We start from the raw sequence: 27,004 nt of genomic DNA on the forward strand, positions 1-27,004 counted from the left end.
GAAACCATCAATAAAGTATTAACCATTTGTCAACTTAATAACAGGAACCCCCTAACATGAGCTCTATTCCTGTTTCTAGCTGAACTCCATTGCCATATGGTTCATTTGTAACAAATTAAGTAAAATATTATTAATATCTTGAATTATAGATGTCATGATGCATGTGCTAATCCTTTCCTTTCTCTATGCATATAAATGCGGTTTCCCATGTGGTGCTAGCAGTAAAGAATCTGCCTACAAATGCAGGAGCCCTACAACCTAGATGGCATATTGAAAAGCAGAGACATTACTTTGCCAAAAAAGGTTTGTCTAGTCAAGGCTACGGTTTTTCCTGTTGTCATGTATGGATGTGAGAGTTGGACTGTGAAGAAGGCTGAGCGCCAAAGAAGTGATGCTTTTGAACTGTGGTGTTGGAGAAGACTCTTGAGAGTCCCTTGGACTGCAAGGAGATCCCACCAGTCCATTCTGAAGGAGATCAGCCCTGGGATTTCTTTGGAAGGAATGATGCTAAAGCTGAAACTCCAATACTTTGGCCACCTCATGCAAAGAGTTGACTCACTGGAAAAGACTCTGATGCTGGGAGGGATTAGGGGCAAGAGGAGAAGGGGACGACAGAGGATGAGATGGCTGGACGGCATCACTGACTCGATAGACGTGAGTCTGAGTGAACTCCGGGAGTTGGTGATGGACAGGGAGGCCTGGCGTGCTGCGATTCATGGGGTCGCAAAGAGTCGGACACGACTGAGCAACAGAACTGAACTGAACTGAAGAAACGCAGGTTCAAACCCTGGGTTAAGAAGATCCCATGGAGAAGGAAATGGCAACCCACTCCAGTATTCTTGCCTGGAGAATCCCATGGATGGAGGAGCCTGGTGGGCCACAGCCCATGGAGTCTCACAGAGTCAGACACGACTGAAGCGATTTAGCACACACACACATGCACACATATAAATCTGATTTCACAAGCTCATGTGTTACTGGATGGTTTTTCATATTACTGAAGTGTTTTCTAACGCCAAAGAGATTCACCATAGGCTTTTCTTTTTTCCTTCAGTTTTATTGAGATGTAATTGACATATAGCACTGCATACGTTAGGGTATACAGCATACTGATTTGACTCACATCATGAAATGATTATCACAGTACCTTTCGTGCATGGGCATTCATCATCTCAAATGGATATGAGATTAAAGTAGAAAAAAATTTCCTTGTGATGAGAACACTAGAATTTATTATCTTAACAAGTTTCATGTATAACACACAGCAGTGTCAATTATACTTATCATGCTGTGCATTGCATCTTTAGTATTACGCATTATCTTATATATCTTATAACTGGAAGTTTGCACCTTTTGACTGCCTTTATCTAATTTCGCCCCACCACCACTAGCCACTGAACTCTTTGTTTTTGAGGTTAAATTTATTTATACACTCTGTGAGCTCTTGTTATACAACATTGTTATTCAATATTTCTATACAAGAATTACCTCTCCCGTAGGTCTAGTTAAGGTATGTCATCATACAAAGGCACTGCACAGGTACTATGTTCCCCACACTGGGTAGTTCATACCTGTGGCTCAGTTATTTTGCAATGAGAGATTTGCACCTCTTAATCTCCCTCACACATTTCTTCCTTCCATCCATCCCTCTTCCCTCTGGCAACTATCTGTTCTCTCCATATATTGCTCTGTTTCTGTTTTGTTATGTTTGTTCATTTGTTTTGATTTTTAGATTCCAGACATAAGTGAAAACACATGGTATTTGTCTTTCTCTGACTTATTTCATCTAGCATAATGCGCTCTAAATCCATCCATGTTGTCACGTATGGCAAGATTTCACTTTTATTGCTGAGTAATATGAGAAACGCTGGGCTGGAAGAAGCACAAGCTGGAATTAAGATTGCCAGGAGAAATATCAATAACCTCAGATATGCAGATGACACCACCCTTATGGCAGAAAGTGAAGAGGAACTCAAAAGCCTCTTGATGAAAGTGAAAGAGGAGAGTGAAAAAGTTGGCTTGAAGCTCAACATTCAGAAAACGAAGATCATGGCATCTGGTCCCATCACTTCATGGGAAATAGATGGGGAAACAGTGGAAACAGTGTCAGACTTTATCTTTTTGGGTTCCAAAATCACTGCAGATGGTGATTACAGCCATGAAATTAAAAGACGCTTACTCCTTGGAAGGAAAGTTATGACCAACCTAGATAGCATATTCAAAAGCAGAGACATTACTTTGCCAACAAAGGTCCATTTAGTCAAGGCTATGGTTATTCTAGTGGTCATGTATGGATGTGAGAGTTGGACTGTGAAGAAGGCTGAGCACCAAAGAATTGATGCTTTTGAACTGTGGTGTTGGAGAAGACTCTTGAGAGTCCCTTGGACTGCAAGGAGATGCAACCAGTCCATCCTAAAGGAGACCAGTCCTGGGTGTTCATTGGAAGGACTGATGCTGAAGCTGAAACTCCAATACTTTGGCCACCTGATGCAAAGAGCTGACTCACTGGAAAAGACTCTGATGCTGGAAGGAACTGGGGGCAGGAGGAGAAGGGGACAACAGAGGATGAGATGGCTGGATGGCATCACCGACTCGATGCACATGAGTTTGGATGAACTCCAGGAGTTGGTGATGGACAGGGAGGCCTGGTGTGCTGCGATTCACGGAGCTGCAAAGAGTTGGACACGACTGAGCAACTGAACTGAACTGAGTATATATATCTCATATTCTTTATCCCCTCACCTATTAATGGGAACTTCTTTTGCTTCCATGTCTTAGCTATGTAAATAATGCTGCGATAAACGAAGAGGCGTGTATAGTTTTAGTGTCTTTGTTTTCTTTGGATGAATACCCAGGAGTGGAATTTGTGGAACGCCCAGTAGTTCTGTTTTTAATTTTTTGAGGAAACCTGTTTTCCATACCAGCTACACCAGAGTACGTTCCCGCCAACAGTGCACAAGGGTTCTCTTCTATCCACATCCTTGCCAACATTTCTTGTTTCTTTTCTCTTTGATGATGGCCATTATGACAGGTGTGAGATTATGTCACATTGTAGTTTTGATTTGCACTTTCCTGATGATTAGTGATGTTCAGCATTTTTCTGAGCTTGTTGGCCATCTGTCTGTCTTCTTTGGAGAAATGGCTATTCATATCCTCTGCCCATTTTAAAATCTGATTGTCTTTTTCCATGTTGAGTTGGGTGAGTTCTTTGTTTATTTTGAATACTAACCCTTATTGAATTTATCATTTGCAGGTATCTTCTCCCATCAGGAGATGGCCTTTTCTTTGGTTGATCATTTTCTACATTGTGCAAAGATTTTTCATTTCATGTACCTATTTGTTTATTTTTTTGCTTTTGTTTCCCTTTCCTGAGGAGATATGGTAATATATTGCTAAGACCAATATCAAAGAGCTTGCAGCCTTTGTTTTCTTCTAGATTTATGGTTCAGGTCTTACATTTAATCCATTTTGAATTTATTTTTCTGCATGATGTAAGAGAGTAATGCAGTTTGATTATTTGTAACGTAGCCATATAGTTTTTCCAACACTGTTTAATTGAAGAGGCTCTCTCTGCCCCGTTCTGTTTTGCCCCCTTTAGAATAGATTAAACGTCCACATATGCGTGGCTTGCTGTCCGGGCTCTTTATTCAGCTCTGTTGATCTGTCTATTCGTGTAGTACTACCACACAGTTTTGATTGCTATAGCTTTGACATAATTTGAAGTCAGGAAGCATAATGTCTCCAGCTTTATTCGTTTTTCAAAGTTATTTTGACTATTTTGGGTCTTCTGTGTATCCATATAAATTTTAGAAGTATTTTGACAGGAACTGCATTCAATGTGTAGATTGTCTTAAGTAATAGTGTCATTCTTCCAATCCATGAACATGGTATATCTTTCCATCTGTTTCCATCATTAATTTCTTTAATCAGGGTTTTATAGTTCTCTAAACACAGGTATTTTACCTCCTTAGTTAGATTTATGCCTAGGTATTTTATTCTTTCAGATTAAGTTGTAAATGGGACTGTTTTATTCATTTCTCTTTCTCATAGCTTGTCATTAGTATTTAAAAATGCAATTTGATTTATCAGAATACAGGATGCTTGGGGCTGGTGCACTGGGATAACACAGAGGGATGGTATGGGGAGAGAGGTGGGAAGGGGGTGCAGGATGGGGAACACGTGTACACCCATGGCAGATTCATGTTGATGTATGGCAAAACCAATACAATATTGTAAAGTACTTAGCCTACAATTAAATAAATTTATATTAATAAAAAATAAAAATTCAACAGATTTCTGCATATTAATTTTATATCTTTCAGCTTTACTGAATCCATTTATTCTAATAGCTTTTTGATGGTGTGTTTAGGAATCTATACTATATTATGTTATCTGAAAACAGTGAGCTTTACTTCCTTTTTAATTTGAATTTCTTTTATTTCTTTTTCTTGTTTGATTGCTGAAACTAAGCCTTCCAATAGTGTGTTACGTGAAAGTGGCAGGAGTGAGCATCTTGTCCTGTTATTGATCATAGAAAAAATGATTTCAGCTTTTCACCATTGAATATAATGTTAGCTGTAGGCTTGTCATATATGGCCTTAATTATGTAGAGGTACTTTCCCTCTATACCCATTTTGTTGACAGTTTTTATCATAGATGGATGTTGAATTCTGTCAAAAGCTTTTTCTGCATCTGCTGAGATGACCATATGGTTTTCTTTCTTTAGCTTTTTAAAGTGATGTATCACATTGGTTGATTTGCAGTTGTTGAACCATCCTTGCACACCTGGGATAAATCAAATTGATCATGGTGTATGATTCTACAATGCATTGGTGAATTCTGTTTGTGTGTATTATGTTGAGGAACTTTGCATTTATGTTCATCAGTGAACATTTTATTTTTTGTGATATCCTTGTCTGAATTTTTTTTCATCAGGGTAATGCTGGCCTTATAGAATGAGTTCAGAAGTGTTTCTTTTTCTAAAGTTTTTGAATAGTTTGAGAAGGATGGTTGTAAACTTTTCTCTAAATGTTTTGTAGAATTCACTTCTAAAGATATCTGGTTCTAGAATATTTGTTGAGAGTTTTTTAATTATGGATTCAATTTCATAATTGGTGGTTTGTTCATATTTTTAAGATTTCTTCCTGGTTCAGTCTTAGGAGATTGTACATTTCTAGGAATGTGTCCATTTCTCCTCTGCTGTCCATTTTATTGATATTGTTAGTAGTAATCTGTTATGATCTTTTATATTGCTGTGGTGTCAGTTGTAATTTTTCCTTTTTCACCTCTAATTTTATTTATTTGGCCCTCTTTCTTTTTTTCTTGATAAGTCTGGCTAAATGTTTGTCAATTTTATCTGTCTTTTCAAAGACCGGCTCTTATTTCCATTGATCTTTTCTATTATTTCTCTATTTCATTTATTTCTGCTCTATACTTTATGATTTCTTTCCTTCTAACTTTGTTGTTTTGTTGTTGTTGTTGTTGTTGTTGTTTTTGGTTTGGTTTTTTCTAGTTCCTTTAGTTGTAAGGCTAGTGTTTATCTGAGTTTTTCTTCTCTCTAAGGTAAGCTTATATCACTATAATCTTCCTCTCAGAACTACTTTTGCTGCATCCCACAAATTTTGGATCTTTCTGTCTTTATTTTCACTTGTCTCCAGGTGATTTTTAAATTTCTTTTTTGATCTGCAGTGATCTGCTGATTTCATAATAACATGTTTAGCATACATGTGTTTATGTCTTTTGCATTTTTTTTCTTATAGTTGATTTTTAATCTCAAAACATTTTGGTCAGAGAAGATGCTTGATATGATTTCAGTTTTCTTAAATTTACCAAGACATGTTTTGTGACCTAGCATGTAATCTATCCTGGAGAATGGTCCATGTGTACTTGAAAAGAATGTGTATTCTGCTACTTTAGGATGTGATGTCTTGTATACACATATTAATTGCATCTGGCCTAATATGTCGTTTGAGGGCAATGTTTTCAATCGATTTTCTTTCTTACATCATCTTTCCTTTGATGTAAGCTGGGTGTTAAAGTCCCGTGTGTGTGTGCTCAGTTGCTCAGTCGTGTCTGACTCTTTGCAACCCCATGGACTGTATTCCACCAGGCTCCTCTGTCCATGGGATTTTCCAGGCAAGAATACTGGAGTGGGTTGACGTTTCCTACTCCAGAGGATCTTCCAAACCCAGGGAGTGAACCCAAGTCTCCTGCATGCAGCATTGGCAGGCAAATTCTTTACTACTGAGCCACCTCAAGAGCCTTTAAAATCTCTTATTGTTAGCATATTATTAATACTTTCAATTTCTCTTTTTATGTCTGTTATTATTTACTTTATGTATTTAGGTGCTCCTATGTTGGATGTATATATATACACACATATATATGTTTTAAAGTCTACTGTGTCTGATATAAATATTGCTACCCTGGGTTTCTCTTCATTTCCATTTGTGCAGAATGCCTTTTCCACCCTCTCACTCTCACTTTGCGTCTTTAGATCTGAAACAAGTCTCTTGCAGACTCAGCAGGCACATGGGCCTTGTTTCTGCTTCCATTTGGTTAGTCTGTCTTTTGACTGGAATCTACAGTCCACTGGCATTTACAGTAATTATTGATGTTTATGTTCTTATGTCCTTTTGTTGATTGTTTAGGGTTGTTTTTAGCTCTTTTTTGTTCCTTTCTTCTTTTTCTCTCTTTCCTTGTGATCTGATGACTGTATTTTGCATTATGTTTGAATTACTTTCTCTTTTCTGTGAATATATCTGTTATAGTTTGTTTTTTGATTTGTGGTTACGTGAGGTTTTTTAAAAAATATTTCTTTATTTTTGGCTTCATCAGGTCTCTGTTGTGGCATGCAGGCTTCTTTCCAGGTGTGGCACTTGGGCTCTAGAGCACGTGAGCTCTGTAGTTCACAGCATGCAGGCTCTGTGGTTTAGGTGCAGGGCTCAGTGTTTGTGGCATCGAGGCTCAGTTGCCCTGGGGTGTGTGGGGTCTTATTTCCTCAGCCAGGGAGCAAACCCATGTCCCTATATTGGAAGGCAGATTCTTGACCCTTGGACCACCAAGGAGCTCCCTACATGAGGTTTATACATAGCAATCTGTATATACACATGATTATTTTAATAATACTCTCAAGTCTAAAAGCATTTTAACAATCCTGCATTTTTACTCCCTACCTCCACATTTATAGTTTTTGACATCTTATTTTGTATCTTTTTGCTTTGTTGATCCTTTGCCGTTTATTTTGGTTATAGATGATTTTAGTACCTTAGTTTTTTAAACTTCCTAGTAACTTCATGCGGAGAAGACAATGGCACCCGACTCCAGTACTCTTGCCTGGCAAATCCCATGGACAGAGGAGCCTGGTAGGCTGCAGTCCATGAGGTCCCTAAGAGTCGGACACAACTGAGCGACTTCACTTTCATTTTTCACTTTCATGCATTGGAGAAGGAAATGGCAACCCATTCCAGTGTTCTTTCCTGGAGAATCCCAGGGACAGGGGGGCCTGGTGGGCTGCCATCTATGGGGTCGCACAGAGTCGGACACGACTGAAGTGACTTAGCAGCAGCAGCAGCAGTAACTTCATGCATTGTTGATTTTTTGTCTTTATATTTGCCTTTACTAATAAGATTTTTTCACATAATATTCATACTTCTAGTTGTGACCTTTTCCTTTTAGCTTAGAGAAGTCCCTTTAACATTTCCTGTAAAGTGGGTTTAGTAATGCTGAACTCTTCGCTTTTGTTTGTAGAACTCTTATTTCTCTATTACATCTGAATGAAAGCGTTCCTTGGTAGAGTATTTTTGGTTGTAGATTTTTCCCTTTCATCACTTTAAATATTTCACCCCACACCTTTCTAACCTGCAGTTTTGGCCAAAAATTTTGCTAATTGCCTTATAGGAGTTCCCTTGTGTGTAAATGTTGCTTTTCTATTTGCTGCTTTTAACCTTCTCTTAATTTTGCCATTGCAGTTTTCAGTTGCAGTGTCTCTTGGCGTGGTCTTCTTTGGATTGGTCTCATTTAGGACCCTCTCTTCTTCCTGGAAGTGAATTTCTGTTTTCATCCCCTGTTAGGGGAGTTTTCAGCTGCTACAACTTCAAGTATGCTTTCTGCCTTTTTATCTTTCTCATCTCCTTCTACGACCCTTATAATGCAACTGTTAGTGTGCTTGGTATAGTCCCAGATGTTTTAAAGTGTCCTCATTTCTTTTCATTCTCTTTTTCTTTTTTTTCTGTTCTGATTCAATGATTTCCATTACTCTGTCTTCCAGCTTGCTGATCCATTCCTCTGTATCATTTAATCTACTATTAATTCCTTCTAGTGTGTTTTTTATTCCAATTATGATATTCTTCACCTGTATGGTTCCTCTACGTATTTTTAATTCTTTATTATAGACTTCTAACTTCTTACTCTGTTCATGTATCATTCTCCTGAGTTCTTTACAATTACTTCCTTGAACTCCTCATGAGGTAAGTTGCTTATCTCCACTAAATTCTTCTAGTGTTTTATTTTGTTCTTTCCTTTGGGCATATTCCTCTTTTGCCTCATTTTGCCTACTTTGCTGTTTTTATTTCTATATATTTTGTAGGGTGATTACTTTTCCTGGCCTTGGAGAGGTGGCCTTTGGTGGGAAATGTCCTCTGCACCCCAGCAGCATTTTCCCCTCTGGCCACCAGCAATATATGCCTTTGGGGTGCCCCTGTGTGGGCTGTGTGAGTCCTTCTCTTCTGGAAGGCGGTACTGTGGGTAGTCTGCTAGGCATGGATGGCCCTCAGCTTGGCTAATTGCTTTGTGTGGAGGCTGCTGGCTACTGGTGGGTACAACCAGGTCCCAGAGCAGCTGTGAACTCAGGATGTCTTGAGACAATCAACCTGCTGGTGGGTGGAACTGTTTTCCCACCAGGCTGGTTGCTCTGCCTGAGATGTCCAGTACTGGTGCTGACAGGCTGGCGGTTGGGCTGGGTCCCAACATTAACGAGCCGGAGGCAGGACTCCAAGCTAGCACCTGCCTGGACCGGTGTCCCTGTGGTATGACAGCTTCCCCAGAAAGGCTGCTGCCTGTGCCTATATCTCCAGGATGAGCTCTGGTTAGCCCTTGCCTCTCTGGGAGACCTCCAAAATCAAGCGATGGGTCTGATCTAGGCTCCTCTCAATTTTCTGCTTCTGCCCTGGGTCCTGCAGAGTGTGAGATTTTGTGTGTCCTTTAAGAGTGGAGTCTCTATTTCCCATAGCCCGCTGGCTCTCCTGAAAGTAAGCCCTATTGGTTTTCAAAGCCAAAGGCTTTGGATGCTTAGCATCCCACTGCCGGACCCTGGACTGGGGAGCCTGGAGTGGGGATCTGCCCCATCACTTCTTGAGTAGAACCGCTGAAGTTGTCGTTACCCCCCACCTGTGGGTGTAGGTCTTGACTGTACACCATTTCCAGCCCTCCTACCCATCTCAGTATGGTTCCTTCTTCATAATTTTAGTTGTGGAATCTCTTTTTCTGCTATCTTCTGGTCTTCCTCACCAAAGTTTCTCTTTAAGTATTTATAATTTTTTTGTGCCCATGTAAGGAAGTGACCTCACGGACTTCCTACTTTTCCATCTTGGCCCCACCCTTTCATAGGCTTTGCTTAAATAACATGCTTCCATTCCTTTCATTAAAGCTAAACTATCTGTTAATTTACCAAATACAAATATAAACTAACCTTTTCAGGAACACATCTATTCTATAAAGCAGGTCATACCTGTATAAACTGTGAATGCACATATATGCATGAAAAACTAAGTATATGATTGTAGGAAACCTATAGTAAAATAATAAGAAACTGCCTTTTAGAGTTAAAAGTATATAATTAAGCAAAATAGTGGGCCCATGGTAAGTATGCAATGAAAAATACATGGATTGAATTATCATGCTTAATTATAGGCTCTTCTGAGCATGCTCATTAAGAGGTATTCTGTCTTTGAAATTGATATTTATGTCATAAATCTATTTTATTCATGTAAACTGTTTTGGTAATGACAGAATTATTTTATGATATCTTTTGTTTTTATAAGATGGCAGTGTATTTAGTATATTTACATTATATTTTGTGTATGCTTTTTCCTTCAAAATGTTCTTTAGGGGAAAAAAATTGAGCAGAAGCAGACAGACTGTTCTAGGACATCCCTTCGTTTAGAGATGAATTTCTCCAGATTAAAAAAAGATTGGCTTCCAAATTGGTGAAACTGCCTCTTCTGTACAGTACAATGACATGTTGTCTTGTTACAGTGGAACATGTGCTCTCATTTTGGACAAGCTGTTCTGCGAAAAAGTTTTATTTAGCCCACAGAGCCGATCCCCGGATTTGTGGGTGTTACCTCCTTTCCCTGTGTTACCAGGTTTTTTCATCACTATTATTGCTTCTGTTTGTTTCATCAGCTGTAACACAATTTAGTAGCAATCCTTCTTAAAGAAAAAACAAGATGCCTCTGAAAATAGAACAGTTGGCCAGACAGAAAAGAGTTATCAGCAAAAGGAGGTCTGTTGTTTGTCTGTGCTTTGCTCCCTGAATTGCTTCTGAGATGGTTTCACACACACGTAAATGAACAGGAATAGAGTGAGCATATGATCTAATATCATCTGTATGGCCTATCACAAAATTTTATCCTGTTTTATTAAGGAAATGATATTCTATGAAAACTGATTTGGTTTGGAGAATTCTTAAATGTTTTGGTTTTGTTCCAATTAAGGAATTAAATCACATGTGTTGGCTGGTTTGTTCAGCTTTATTTTTAATGAGAAAACTTGGGGTTCTGTGAGCAAATGAACACGTTAATTCAAGATGAGTAGATGGTGGTGGTGTTTCATTCTTCTGCTCATCAATTAAAACAAAAAGTAATCATGCAATATTTACTTTCTAGGAAAGATGACATTTTTTTTAGCTGCTCAGACTTCCCAATTTTAGTGGTAACAACCAACATGAAACAAAGGGACAATCGCTTTTTTGACTGTCCCCTCTAATCACTTTTCTGAGCAGGAGCATGACGTCCCTTTCAGAGCATTGTTTGAAAGGCACATGAGAAGTAGCTAAGCCACCAGCCACTCAGAGTCTGTGGTTGGCTGCACTTGACAGATCCCATGGATGGTATACTCCATGGGATTCTCCAGGCCAGAATCCCCAGCCGTTCCCTTCTCCAGGGCGTCTTCCCAACCCAGGGATCAAACCCAGGTCTCCCACATTGCGGGCTGATTCTTTACCAGCTGAGCCACCAGGGAAGCCCAAGAATACTGGAGTGGGTAGCCCATCCCTTCAGTGGATCTTCCCAACCCAGGAGTCAAACCGGGGTCTCCTGCATTGCAGGTGGATTCTTTACCAGCTGAGCTACCAGGAAATCCCGTACTTGACAGCGCTTGGGTCAAATGCCTGTAAGAGCCCTGCTCTGCGGAAATCACCACCCTGAACACAATATATATCCAAATGTCATCTCTGCTTCCTGATCTTACTTGTCTTGACTCTCCCCCTATAGCACATATAAATGTACATGTAATATCTCTTTAATTAATCTTGGATAAGTTGTCTTTATATCTAAGTCTTTTTCTATACAAGATTAAACCAGATTTTACCAAATCATGCTTTACCACTTCCTACTTTCCTTCATTTGAAATTCTTTTTTTTTTTCCACTTATTTATTTTTTAAGTGAAGGATAAGAATACTGGAGTGGGTTGCCATTCCCTCCAGGGGATTTTCCCAACCCAGGGATCAAACTCAGGTCTCACGAATTGCAGGTGGCTTTTTTATCCCCTGAGCCACAGGGAAGCCCCACTTGAAATTCTGGAGCAGAATTTTTAATCTGGGCCCTTGGAGCAGGCCTGTACAAAGAGGCCCTGAACCACCTGAAAATATATGTGAAGTTGTTTTTGTGAGTCCACATGTGCTTTGTCCTGGGAAAAGGAGCCTGTCTTTTTCAGATTCACAAATGGATGTGTAAGTCCCACAGTTTTAAGACTTGCTGTCACCTAGATTTTCTCCTCTCACCTCTGTTAGTTAACAGATGCTCAGTTCTATCAGATGCCACACATGGATTCTCTGAATACTTAGTCGCCACCTTCCTTTTCCTTCAGAATTCACTCCTGATCTCATATTTCTTCTACTTTCTGTTCCAATTTAAGTAACATGAGAAACAAGATATGATACACTAAACCTCTGCCACTAAAGGGGTTGGCATTTCTTCATGTCGCATCTCATTTAATCCCACTGCAACTGTACAAATTGCAAACGAGAAACGTGAAGCAGAAAGGAGTTAGCCATTCCCACAGCCTATAATGGAAGAGTCCAAATGTAAATCTGTTTAGATGTCAAGTTTATTCCTCTTTTCCAGATGGGATAAAATGATCATAGCTTATGAATGGCATCAGCTTTCATAATATGTAACTTTTCCTTTTATTACTCTCTATCATCAAAAAAAAAACCTTCATTACACTTGTTATAAATCTAGTACAAGTTTACAAATGCTGTATTGCATCAATGTTGTATAATCTCACACCATCAGAGGGCGGGAATCATGTACATGTGTGTCTTATGTGTGTATTAGTCACTCATTCGTGTCCGACCCTCTGTGACCCCATGGGCTGCAGCCCGCTAGGCTCCTCCATGGAATTCTCCAGGCAAGACTACTGGAGTGGGTTGCCATTTCCTTCTCCAGGAGATCTTACCGACCCAGAAATCAAACCCTGGTTTCCTGCATTGCAGGCAGACTCAACTGGCCGAGCCACAAAGCCCACAGAATCATTTATATGTTCATTAATTCATTCACTTTTAAAAATAACACTTATTAAACTCTACTGTTGCTAGAGGCTTTGCTCAGTTCTGGAATAGTAGTTCTAAATTCTATCTTCATGTCAGATTCTACTGGGGAACTTTTAAAAATACCAGTACCTGATCTCGGAACCAAAAGTTTTGATTCCATATACGAAGGTGACCCTTGGGAATGTGTTTTTGTTTTAAGTTTTCCCAGCTGCAGCCAGCATTGAGGATGACTTTGCAAAGCATGTTTCCCTAGATCTGCAGCATCAGCACCAGAAAATCCAGGGACAGGGCCTGCTTGTCTCTATTTGACAAGCCTCTAGATATTTCTGAGCCAAGCCAATGGTTGATAAGGACACCTCTAGAGACAGGATAGATAAAACAGGGTGCTTGCCGCTGAGCATTTCTCCTTGACCTCAAGGAGCCCTGTTGTTTTCAAGTTTGCATTCTAATTACCTAGCGCAGGTCCACACTCTATAACCTTAGTTGGTAATGACAGCATTATTACTACTTAATAATGTAGTGACTTTCCATCTCTTCTTGGGCACCCATTAAATGAAGTGTTAATAAGAAAATAGTGGTCAGTGAATAACATCCCTTAACAAAAGTCTTAGGGATGTTACAGGTTGAAGGGAATTGTCATAGTGCTTTGTAGCACACATACACACACACACACACACACACATAGAATCTTTAAACATAAAAATTTAAAGGGCAACTATTTCTAATAAAGGATTTTATTTTAACGTGGTCTCTGGGTTGTGTTTCTAATGTACTATTGTTAATATTGTACTTGCTATTTCCCTTCTTTATTAACATAGCTTTATTATAGCTTGATGATAGTATAATTGACATACAATAAAATGCAATTATTTGAAGCATTTAATTAGATGAGTTTTGATACATATATGCCCCAGTATTGTGGACCAGTTGTGTGATAGCTTCCAGTTCTATTATAGGGGCCTCTTGGTTGTACAGTTTTCTCCCATCATCCCCAGACAGCAGAATGAGGTTGCAAAGAAGGCTTCTTAAGAAAAGCATGGACTAAGACCTGTAAGGTAGGAAATGTCAACCCACTCCAGTATTTTGCCTGGAGAATCCCCATAGACAGAGTCGTCTGGCGGGCTGCAGTCCATGGGATCACAAATAGTCAGACAGGATGAAGAGATTTAGCATGCAACATGTCAAGGGAATAAAGTAGGGAAAGTTAGTACACAATACAAATAAATCACATCTTGCTTGTCTGAAGTCTAGATTTTTGTGTCGGTTGCTATTTACTATCATGCAGGGTTGAAAAACACCTACTCAGCTCCTTTATTTCTTAAAGTTCCAATTGACAAACAAGCTTAATGGCTAATGAAATATACAACATTATTACTGAGCTTAGAAATATCCGCTCTGTCACTGAAGGTAGTTCTTGCATTAGGGTAGCTGTTCAGCTTTGACCACCAATCCACTCTTGAATGCATATTTCTCTACTGTGTGTGTTATAAAAAACAGTTGTATGAGAGATGCTTTTGCTTCTAGAGCCATGGAATCTAATTCCTTGCCTTTAACTTCCTTTTAACATTCTTTCTCCCAAGCGACTTGGCGCATCCTTAAATGTTCATTCATCATTATGCCCAGGTGCTAATACCGGGACTTTATTTTGGAGGCTTAAATGCTCATTTTTTATTCCTTTGCAGGCTGGCTCCATGAGTTGGGGAAGAGACTGGAATCGCCCTACTATGGGAACAATACCCTGGGCGGGCCATCGATCCGAAGTGCCTATATCGCCGCTCTGTACTTCACGCTCAGCAGCCTCACCAGTGTTGGGTTTGGGAACGTCTCTGCTAACACAGATGCAGAAAAGATCTTCTCCATCTGCACCATGCTGATTGGCGGTAGGAACATTCTTCCTTCAGGCCAGAAGGAGCAAGAGCTGGCACACCGCTGCTGTTCCCTTTCCCTTTCCCTTTCCTACATAGCACGCGTAGATTGGTTTCCACTGGAAGATTCTAACGGCACTAATGAGATTACTGACCAGTGTTTTAGTGTACATGTAGACTAGCAGTGAACATCTGTGATCTCAAGAGTTCCATGCTCTGACAGGTGAAATAACCGTTTACCTGATGGTTCATTTTTTAAATGTGTACATATATATATGTATTTAATTGAAGTATAGTTGATTTACAATTTTGTATTAGGTTCAGGTGTACAGCACAGCACTTCAGTTATGCATGCATATATATATATATATATATATTCTTTTTAGATTTTTCCCCGTACACTTTATTATAGAATATTGACTATAGTTCCCTCAAAAGCATGTTATATCATGTTTTCTTTTTTAATTTAATTTAATTTTATATTGGCGTATAGTTGACTTGATTTCCCAGTTGGTTCTAATGGTAAAGAACCTGCCTGCCAATGCAGGAGACATAAGAGGTGTGGGTTCAATCCCTGGGTTGGGAAGATACCCTGGTGAAGGGCATAGCTGCTGCTGCTGCTAAGTCGCTTCAGTCGTGTCCGACTCTGTGAGACCCCATAGACAACAGCCCACTAGGCTCCTCCAACCCTGGGATTCTCCAGGCAAGAACACTGGAGTGGGTTGCCATTTCCTTCTCCAATGCATGAAAGTGAAAAGTGAAAGTGAAGTTGCTCAGTCGTGCCCGACTCTTCGCGACCCCATGGACTGCAGCCCACCAGGCTCCTCCATCCATGGGATTCTCCAGGCAAGAGTACTGGAGTGGGGTGCCATTGCCTTCTCCGGAAGGGCATAGCTACCCACTCCAGTATTCTTGCCTGGAGAATCCCATGGACGGGGGTGTCCTGTTGGGCGACAGTCCATAGGGTCACAAAGAGTCCTACACACCTGAAGTAACTTAGAACTCACACACATAATGGACTTCCAGGGTTGAGCTAGTTTCAGGTGTGTAACCAAGTGATTCAGTTATACATCTACATATTCTTTTTCAGATTCTTCTCCCATATAGATTATTACAGAATATGGAGCAGAGTTCCCTGTGTGATAAAGTGTGTCTTTGTTGATTATCTACTTTATATACAGTAGCATGTGTATATTGATTGGGATTATCATGTCCTCTGATATGAGGTTGAACCTTATTATAGAGCACGGTTTATTCCAACTTCCTTGCACAGATGTGAGATGAACACTGAGACTTACACAATGAGTCCTCCAACCTACCGTGAAACCAGGGCAGCATAAAGGCAAACTTTCCCTCAGGAGTTTAGGATCAGTTTGAAAAGGATCAGCTGAAATGTGTGGGAAGAGTTTAAACAATGCCAGGCAGGATATGCTGAGTACCAAATCAGTTAGGAAGTTCAGAAGCAGTGAGAAACGGGGCCAAGGATCAGAGGATTTCTTGGAAAGGCAGAGTAGCTGAAGTAGCAGGCTGGGACTGCAGCGCTTGGAACAGGCTTTGGGCCAGCATGGAGCAGTAACATCCTAGGGAGCCGAAAACAGGAATTCTCATTTTCTGAAGAGCTGTGATGTGCCAGATCCCGTGGTGGCGATGTTATACCCGGTATTATGGCTTATATAATTGCCGCTCTCTTTGAGGGCCCATCTTTCAGCCCAGCAGAAGGACAAGCATTTTGCAAACAAACACAGTCTATACTTATTTAATATCTGCCCATGTTTTTCCTACTCCTAATGGAAATTTTTTGGAAATGCTCAAGGCTTAACCTACTAATTTGACATTGGAAGACTATGTTAGATAATGATGCTTATTTCCTATTGATTCACAGACTCTAGTGTAAGCGGTCCTGAATTAGAAATTGCTAAGGATATTATTGTTCCCTGCTATTCCCTGTAAGTAGAAGCTAAGCCAGTCAGAAAGCCAAAAGATATGGGAAATACTCAGATAATGCCACTTTGTCACTTGGTAAATGTTTATTGAGCAAATGATCCAGGTGCAAAACCAGTACTCATTTGTAAATGGCTTTAAAGCATTTGGGTAACTTAGCGGAACTTAGGAAGCCACTGGTTTTGAATGGCAAATGGCATCTAGGGAACTTGAATTTATTAAATAAACTTCGCAAATTTATGTCTGTGGGAAATAGCTGTGTAATTGTGACAATTACCCTGGGCTAAGAGAAGTGATGCCTTCATTTCAATATTTCCTGGTTAACTAATTGCTGCCATAATTTTGAGAACTAATCCTAAGAGCTCACAATATTGAATACTTTGTTCATTTAATTCTTGTAACACTATGAAATAGAGGTTATTAGCACCCTAATTTAGATATAAGGCAACAGAGGTTTATTGAATTTAAATGCCAGGATTCACTAAAACCTAGCAAACTTTTTGTAAGATATACATTTCATTATATACTGCAAATTTATTTTATTCATTGAATTTCTATAATTATGTACAAATAGTTTATTTTTTAATTTAAAGTATGCATTACCATGGAATCAATGCCAAGATATCTCATTAGGGATCCCCACACAGGCTTATGAAATTCCTAATGGCAGGGACACCATATTTACTACAAAAGCAGGCAGGAGTGGTATTAAATGCTGCAGGTGGGTGTCAAAACCCCAGATAATTATCTAGGGCAGAGGCTCTCAGAAGCTGAGTGAGAAGAGAGAAAAAAAAGATTCTACATGGCATCTGTAATTAGAGAGTGTACGTATCACTGATTTATGGGAAGAATATTTTAAGCTATTGAAGAGAAGCAAAAATAATAAAAAAAAATCCATACCTAGACAAGTCTATGTAAATTTTGAGAAGACCCAAAACAAGAAGGAACCCTAAAAGCTTCAACAACTCTTAGAATTAATAAGTAAATTTAGGAAGGCTGTTGGATATAAAGTCAATATGCAAAAGAATCAATTATATTCTATATTAGTAATAAACAACAGCACAATGAAATATAGAATAGAATTATGAAACATCAAAATACACAGGAACATATATTTAAAATATGCAATATTATTACATAGAAAACTACAAAATATTGAAAAATTTACCAGTAGTTTAAAATAGTGGAAGGATATGCCTGCATTGGGCTTTCCTGTAGTTCAGCTGGTAAAGAATTCACCTGCAATGCAGGAGACCCCGATTCGATTCCTGGGTAGGGAAGGTCCCCTAGAGAAGGGATAGGCTACCCACTCCAGTATTCTTGGGCTTCCCTGCTGGCTCAGCTGGTAAAGAATCCGCCTGCAATGCCAGAGACGTGGGTTCGATCCATGGGGTGGGAAGATCCCCTGGAGAAGGGAAAGGCTACCCACTGCAGTATTCTGGCCTGGAGAAACCCATGGGCTGTATAGTCCATGGGGTGGCAAAGAGTCGGACACGACTGAGCACTAACACTTTCACTTTCATGGTAAACATACCAATTTTATTCAAATTAACCTTAAGAGTCAATGCAATCTCAATTTTAAAAACCCAGTAAATGTGTGTTTGTCTGTCTGTGTGAGCCTGTTTGAAAACTGACAAGCTGTTTCTAAAAATCAAGGGAAATGCAAAATTAAAAAGAATTAAGCAGTAAAGAAGAAGATTGTATTGTAAAGCTTCATAAAGAACAGAATTGGGAGATTTATGCTGCAAATATCATGCTGTGCAACGGTCACAATAGTTCAAGTCTGGTGTTGCCTTGGGGAGAGCTAACTGAGCTAATGGAAAAGAAGAGAGTGCAAAAACCTGCCCATAAACATACAGCCGCTTTATTTATGACTCTCGTGACTCTGTAACACAAGGGAGAAATGAGGATACTTTTAAAATGAATCTGTGTTGGCACAGCTGCATTGCCATGTTGGGTTAGTTTCTGCTGCACAGCAAAGGGAATCAGCTCTCTGTACATATATCCCTTCAGTTTTTAATTTCCCTCCCATTTAGATCACCAGAAGGCACTGGGTGGAGTCCCCTGAGTCGGTTCTCATTGGTTATCTATTTTATACATAGTACCAATAGTGTGCATATATGTATCAATCCCCATCTCCCGATTCCTCCCACCTTCTTCCCCTTCCTTTCTTCATATGTTTGTTGTCCACATATGTGTCTCTATTTCTGCTTTGCAAGTAAGTTCATCCAGACCATTTTTCTATATTCAACATGTATGTGTTGATGTGCAATATTTGTCTTTCTCTTTCTGACTCACTTCACTCTGTGTAACAGTCTCTAGGTTTATCCACATCTCTGCAAATGGCACAATTTCATTCCTTTTTGGGGCTGAGCAGTATTCCACTGTCAGAAAAGGCAATGGCACCCCACTCCAGTACTCTTGCCTGGAAAACCCCATGGACGGAGGAGCCTGGTGGGCTGCAGTCCATGGGGTCGCTAAGACTCAGACACGACTGAGCAACTTCACTTTCACTTTTCACTTTCATTCATTGAAGAAGGAAATGGCACCCCATTCCAGTGTTCTTGCCTGGAGAATCCCAGGGACGGGGGAGCCTGGTGGGCTGCCGTCTATGGGGTCGCACAGACTCGGACACGACTGAAGCGACTTAGCAGCAGCAGCAGCAGCATTCCACTGTATATGTGTACCACATCTTCTTTATCCATTCCTCCGCTGATAGACATTTAGGTTGCTTCCTTGTTGTGGCTGTTGTAAATAGTTCCACAATGAACATTAGAGTACCTATATCTTTTGAAATTATAGTTTCCTCCAGGCATATGCCCAGGAGTGCAGGGATTGCTAAGTCCATGGTAGCTCTATTTTCACTTTTTTTAAAAACTTCCATACTAGTCTTCAGAGTGCCTGCATCAATTTACATTCCCACCAACAATGCAAAAAGGTTCCATTTTCTCCATACCCTCTCCGGCATTCATTGTCTGTAGATTTTTTGATGACGGCCATTCTGACAGTGCACGGTGCTGCTTCACTGTGGTTTTAATATGCATTTCTCTAATAATCAGTGATGTTGAGCATCTTTTCACATGTTTGTTGGCCTTCTGTAGATCTTATTTCTACATGTTGAAAACAAACTTGACCATCTTAACACTAAGTTGAAATTAATTCCAGATGGATTTTCATTCAATGGTAAAGGGAAAACAATAAAACTTCTAAAAGATAACATCAGTTCCATTTAGTCCCTGAGTCTTGTCCGACTTTTTGACACCCCAGGAATCGCAGCATCCTAGGCCTCCCTGTCCATCACCAACTCCCGGAGTTCACCCAAACTCATGTGCATCGAGTCGGTGATGCCATCCAGCCATCTCATCCTCTGTCGTTCCCTTCTCCTCCTGCCCCCCAATCCCTACCAGCATCAGAGTCTTTTCTAATGAGTCAACTGTTCGCATCAGGTGGCCAAAGTATTGGAGTTTCAGCTTCAGCATCAGTCCTTCCAAAGAAATCCCAGGGCTGATCTCCTATAGAATGGACTGGTTGGACCTCCTTGCAGTCCAAGGGACTCTCAAGAGTCTTCTCCAACACCACAGTTCAAAAGCATCAATTCTTTGGTGCTCAGCTTTCTTCACAGTCCAAGTCTCACATCCATACATGACCACTGGAAAAACCATAGCCTTGACTAGATGGACCTTTGTTGGCAAAGTAATGTCTCTGCTTTTGAATATGCCATCTAGGTTGGTCATAACTTTCCTTCCAAGGAGCAAGGGTCTTTTAATTTCTTGGCTGCAATCACCATCTGCAGTGATTTTGGAGCCCAAAAAAATAAAGTCTGACACTGTTTTCGATGTTTCCCCATCTATTTGCCATGAAGTGATGGGACCGGATGCCATGATCTTCGTTTTCTGAATGTTGAGCTTTAAGCCAACTTTTTCACTCTCCACTTTTACTTTCATCAAGAGGCTCTTTAGTTCCTCTTCACTTTCTGCCATAAGGGTGGTATCATCTGCATATCTGAGGTTATTGATATTTTTCCTGGCAATCTTGACTCCAGCTTGTGCTTCTCCCAGCCCAGCATTTCTCATGATGTAGTCTGCATAGAAGTTAAATAAGCAGGGTGACAATATACAGCCTTGACGGATTCCTTTTCCTATTTGGAACCAGTCTGTTGTTCCATGTCTAGTTTGAACTGTTACTTCCTGACCTGAATATAGGTTTCTCAAGAGACAGGTCAGGTAGTCTGGTATTCCCATCTCTTTCAGAATTTTCCAGAGTTTATTGTGACCCACACAGTCAAAGGCTTTGGCATAGTCAATAAAGTAGAAATTGATGCTTTTCTGGAACTCTCTTGCTTTTTCGATGATCTGGCGGATGTTGGCAATTTGAGCTCTGGTTCCTTTGTCTTTTCTAAAACCAGCTTGAACATCTGGAAGTTCATGGTTCACGTATTGGTGAAGACTGGCTTGGAGAATTTTGAGCATTACTTTACTAGCATGTGAGATGAGTGCAATTGTGCCGTAGTTTGAGCATTCTTTGGCATTGCCTTTCTTTGGGATTGGAATGAAAACTGCCCTTTTCCAGTCCTGTGGCCACTGCTCAGTTTTCCAAATTTGTTGGCATATTGAATGCAGCCCTTTCCCAGCATCATCTTTCAGGATTTGGAATAGCTCAGCTGGAATTCCATCACCTCCACTAGCTTTGTTCGTAGTGATGCTTTCTAAGGCCCACTTGACTTCACATTCCAGGATGTCTAGCTCTAGGTGAGTGATCACACCATCATGATTATCTGTGTCATGAAGATCTCTTTTGTACAGTTCTTCTGTGTATTCTTGCCACCTCTTCATAGTATCTTGTGCTTCTGTTAGGTCCATATCATTTCTGTCCTTTATCGAGCCCATCTTTGCATGAAATGTTCCCTTGCTATCTCTAATTTTCTTGAAGAGATCTCTTGTCTTTCCCATTCTGTTGTTTTCCTCTATTTCTTTGCATTGATCACTGAGGAAGGCTCTTACCTCTCCTTGCTATTCTTTGGAACTCTGCATTCAGATGCTTATATCTTTCCTTTTCTCCTTTGCTTTTCACTTCTCTTCTTTCACAGCTATTTGTAAGGCCTCCCCAGACAGCCATTTTGCTTTTTTGCATTTCTTTTCCATGCGATGGTCTTGATCCCTGTCTCCTGTACAATGTCATGAACCTCCGTCCATAGTTCATCAGGCACTCTGTCTATCAGATCTAGTCCCTTAAATCTATTTCTCACTTCCACTGTATAATCATAAGGGATTTGATTGAGGTCATACCTGAATGGTCTAGTGGTTTTCCCTACTTTCTTCAATTTAAGTCTGAATTTGGCAATAAGGAGTTCACGATCTGAGCCACAGTCAGCTCCTGGTCTTGTTTTTGTTGACTATATAGAGCTTCTCCATTTTTGGCTGCAAATAATAAAATCAATCTGATTTCGGTATTGACCATCTGGTGATGTCCATGTGTAGAGTCTTCTCTTGTGTTGTTGGAAGAGGGTGTTTGCTATGACTAGTGTGTTCTCTTGGCAAAACTCCATTAGCCTTTGCCCTGCTTCATTCTGTACTCCAAGGCCAAATTTGCCTGTTACCCCAGGTGTTTCTTGACTTCCTACTTTTGCATTCCAGTCCCCTATATTGAAAAGGACATCTTTTTTGGGTGTTATTTCTAAAAGGTCTTGTAGGTCTTCATAAAACTGTTCAACTTCAGCTTCTTCAGCATTACTCGTTAGGGCAGAGGCTTGGATCACCATGATATTGAATGGTTTGCCTTGAAAAAGAACAGAGATCATTCTGTCGTTTTTGAGATCGCATCCAAGTACTGCATTTTGGACTCTTTTGTTGACCATGATGGCTACTCCATTTCTTCTGAGGGATTCCTGCCCGCAGTAGTAGATATAATGGTCATCTGAGTTAAATTCACCCATTCCAGTCCATTTTAGTTTGCTGATTCCTAGAATGCCAACGTTCACTCTTGCCATCTCCTGTTTGACCACTTCCAATTTGCCTTGATTCATGGACCTAACATTCCAGGTTCCTATGCAATATTGCTCTTTACAGCATCAGACCTTGCTTCTATCACCATTCCCATCCACAACTGGGTATTGTTTTTGCTTTGGCTCCATCCCTTCATTCTTTCTGGAGTTATTTCTCTACTGATCTCCTGTAACATATTGGGCACCTACTGACCTGGGGAGTTCATCTTTCAGTGTCCTATCATTTTGCCTTTTCATTCTGTTAAGGCAAGAATACTGAAGTGGTTTGCCATTCCCTTCTCCAGTGGACCACATTCTGTCAGACCTCTCCACCAAGACCTGACCATGTTGGGTGGCCCCACATGGCATGGCTTAGTTTCATTGAGTTAGACAAGGCTGTGGTCCATGTGATTAGATTGACTAGTTTTCTGTAATTATGGTTTCAGTGTGTCTGCCCTCTGATGCCCTCTCGCAACACCTACCATCTTACTTGGGTTTCTCTTACCTTGGACGTGGGGTATCTCTTCACGGCTGCTCCAGCAAAGCGCAGCCGCTGCTCCTTACCTTGAATGAGGTCACCCCTCCTGACCTTGAACGTGGAGTAGCTCCTCTCGGCTCTCCTGCCGCTGCAGCTGCCACTCCTTGGACCTGGGGTTGCTCCTCCTGGCCGCCGCCCCTAACCTCAGGCATGGGGTAGCTCATCTTGGTTGCAGCTCCTGACCTCGGGCATGGGGTAGCTCCTCTCGGCTGTGTCCCCTGACATCAGATGTTAGATTAAAGACCCTGCTGCTCTCCAGATGGGCACCCTTTCTCAATAAAGGGGTTTCCCTTGTGCTTTTGCTTTGTCATGTGTCTCCTTGGACAATTCATTTCCAAAAGATAGCATAGGAGAGTATTTTCATGACCTTGGGTTTGGCAAAGATTTCTTAAGCATGACACAAAAAGCCATATCCACAAGAGTAAGTGTGATAAATTGAATTTCAGAGCTTCTATTTATCAAGTGACAGTCTCTCAGTCGCGTCCTACTCTTTGTGATGGTATGGACTATACAGGCCATGGACTTCTCCAGGCCGGAACACTGGAGTGGGCAGCCTTTCCCTTCTCCATGGGGTCTTCCCAACCCAGGGATCAAACCCAGGTCTCCCACATTGCAAGTGGATTCTTTACCAGCTGAGCCACAAGGGAAGCCTTTTCTAATTATCAAAAGATATTATTTAGAATGTGAAGAGGCAAACCACAGGATAGAAGTTATTTGCAAAAACAAACATGTATCTGATGAAAGACTCATCTATTATATATAAAGAACTCTTACAAATCAATAAGATCAGACAATAAAAAATGTGTTAAAGATTTTTAAGCACTTGAAACATAGATTTCCATACCAGAATAAACAATAAACATACAAAAAAGTTGCCCGGCTTCATTCATCTAGGATATACAAATTAAGATCAAAATTAGATAGCATTTACATTCACCAGAAAGGTGTACTTGAAAACACTGACCGCCCTAAGAGTTTGAGAGGATATGGAGCATCTTGACTTCTCCTCTAAAGTGGGTCAGTTGGTACAGGAGTCGTCAGCATTTGCCAAGTCTGAACATACCTATTTTCTGTGGCTCAACAATTCCATTTGTGAAGGTATATCCAGCAGAAAATCACATGTAGACACATCATAGACATACATATAGAAGCATTACTGAAAAAATTGCAAAGTGGAAATGCTCATTAATAGGAGAATAAGTATGTAAATTGTGAAATGATTGTTCATACTGTACCGTGATGAGAATGAATGGACTGCTATGTCGTGTGACCACAGGGATAAACCTTATGAATGCATGCTGACCAGAGCAGACAGACACAGGTAAGTGGTTATGGTAGGACTTTGCTTAAGGAAAGTTAAAGAGGAGGCAAAACTTATTGATTGCAGTATGATTTATAACCGTGGTTACCTTGGTGAGGGTGCGGGCTAGTGATTATGAGACGAACTCCAGGGAGTCTGGAATGCTGATAATACACCATCTGTTCATCTGAGGGGATCCCATAGGTCTGTTCATTCTGAGAAATCTCAGTGAGCTCTGCGTTTAGCATGTGTGTGATTTCTCCATTGTGGGTCTTTGGTATGAATTTTATCCTGTACAAGTATAATAGATGACCTAAAAGTGATAATGTGAGTATCCAGGGTGGGACGAGAACGGGGATAGCGCTGAGCTGACATCGGTGGCTTTCATGTCAAGTCGCTTTTTAGGTTTTGTCTTAATATGGTGAGTCAATCAGTGGAGGTGATCTACAATATGCGTGATAATTACAAGACCTAAAAGAAGCAATTTGGAAAGACTGCCTTTGGGGATTGGGATCAGGATGTTGGGACAGGCTTGGGACCAAACCATTCATAAATTTTCTCAGCTACGTTGGTGTGATTATAAAACTTTTTAAAGAAAGTATCAAAGTGCCAGAGGTTCATTTCAGTTCCATAAATATTTATGACACACTTAAAGTATTCTAGGCACTGTGCTAGATGCTGGGGAAACAAAGATGACTAAGCTAGGATGCTTTCCTTCGAGGAGTTCACAGCGGAGTAATGGAAATAGGTACTTAGGCAGATGATGTTCTTTATTTTTCCATTTTAGCTTCATAATGCACATTTCGAAAGAACCGGAAAAATCCACATAAAAAGTAAAAGTACATATAATCCCATCTCCAAAAAGATATTCTTTATAGTCTTTTTATACATTTGCATCCCTATCTTCTGAAAGATTTATATCAATTTCACATACCATTTTTGTCACCAAACAGAATATCTTGAGAACATTTTGCCGTGTCTTTTAAAGTTCTTCTGCTTATTAGTGGCGACTTAACGGTACCCTAGTGAGTGAGCCAAAAGTATTGGGACCATTAGCTCAGCCTTGGAGGTTAGACAAAGCTTCCTAATGAAGAGGACTCCTCTCTAAGAACATGTCTAGTTCAAATATGGCATCGTTGTCATGGAAAATGTGGAGTTAAACTCAACAGCCAAGGCATTCTTGGGTCCTCTTAGCCTATATTTACTACCCTGATGTGGTTTTATTAGGCCCAGAAGTTTGCTGTTTTTAAGGTACCTTTACACTGCCATTTCAGTTCATCATTTAGAAAGTTGATCTCACTTTCTGATTTCTCCGCCAACTGCCGCCCACAAACCGTGTACTTATAGCAAGGACTGGAAAATTCCAGGGCAATAAGTAGCCAAGAGGTAGGAGCAGGGCAGCTGAAATACCCCAGAGCCTGAACTCTAGTTTGCTTATGACCAGGAGAGCCTCGTCCCACTGTGGACTCACTCCAAAGTAGTTGACTAAAGGAACCAGAATTGATGTTGTATCTCAGGATAGCAAGGTTTCTCCAAATCCAGAAAGAGAAGTGGTGGAGAGAAAGGGAGAGAGAGGAGGGGGAGAGGAGGGAGCGGGGAAGAAAGGGGAAAGGGAAAGGAAAGATAAAAAAGGAAAGAGAAAGCCAGGCAGCCTGTAAGAACGCGTTTTCACTCGAGGTCTGTTTATTTTCTTCTCGGATCCCGATTGTTGAATGTCCTCCAAAGACCTGATATTATGATGATATTTTACAAAATATGTTCTATACAAAACTCCTACACAATGCAAAAGAGCCTCCCACACACTCAGCAGCAGGCCTAGCATGCTACTTTAAGAATGATACACATCAAATTTGCTGGGAATAAAAGGAAAAGCAAAGGATAATTTCCAGACTGACCTGGATATAGAAGTTCTTCTGTCAAAGTTTGATAGCAGATAGAGTGATCTGGCCTGACAGTTACACACACTTCACCAGGGTGAAAACGATCACCCAGGGCAGAGAAGCAATAGCTTTGGAAACTGAGAGACTATGAGAGCTAGGTTTTATTTTTTTAACTACTTAAATTAGAAGTATTTTCCTATGCTAAAATGAGGCTTTGAAATTATGATGACTCAGACATATACTGGGCTTCCCCTGTGGCTCAGCTGGTGAAGAATCCGCTGCAATGCAGGAGACCTGGGTTCGATCCCTGGGTTGGGAAGATCCCCTGGAGAAGGGAAAGGCTACCCACTCCAGTGTTCCGGCCTGGAGAATCCCATGGGCAGTATAGTCCATGGGGTCACAAAGAGTCGTACACGACTGAGTGACTTTTACTTATTCACTTCCTATGCTAAAATGAGACTTTGAAATTATGACTCAGACATATACTAGTTACTTTCCAACAACACTTGTGAATACTACAATTAACCCAGTAATTCATTTTATTGATAATGTACAATTAGGATGCTAAATGATCTGAACATATTACTTCTCTTACTTTAAGTGCTTTACACCCATTATAATTAAGCAAAGCAAAGGTAAAAATCGCACACATAATAAGGAAAGTAGTATTAATAAATGAAATAAAATTGTCCTCCATACTCAGTTTAATTGCCATAAAAGACTATTA

General features: G+C 40.4%; 1 protein-coding gene across 1 annotated transcript in view; it reads left to right on the forward strand.

Annotated features, from left to right (window-relative positions):
* KCNH8 (potassium voltage-gated channel subfamily H member 8) overlaps positions 1-27,004 on the forward strand; it is a 479,646-nt gene that overhangs the window by 357,420 nt on the left and 95,222 nt on the right. Inside the window, exon 8 of the mRNA XM_055570028.1 lies at positions 14,456-14,653. Within this exon, the coding sequence (XP_055426003.1) occupies positions 14,456-14,653 (198 nt within the window). The remainder of the gene's footprint in view (positions 1-14,455; positions 14,654-27,004) is intronic.

The sequence above is a fragment of the Bubalus kerabau genome, chromosome 2 (genome assembly GCF_029407905.1).
Source record: "Bubalus kerabau isolate K-KA32 ecotype Philippines breed swamp buffalo chromosome 2, PCC_UOA_SB_1v2, whole genome shotgun sequence".
In the NCBI taxonomy this organism is placed as follows: Eukaryota; Metazoa; Chordata; class Mammalia; order Artiodactyla; family Bovidae; genus Bubalus; species Bubalus kerabau.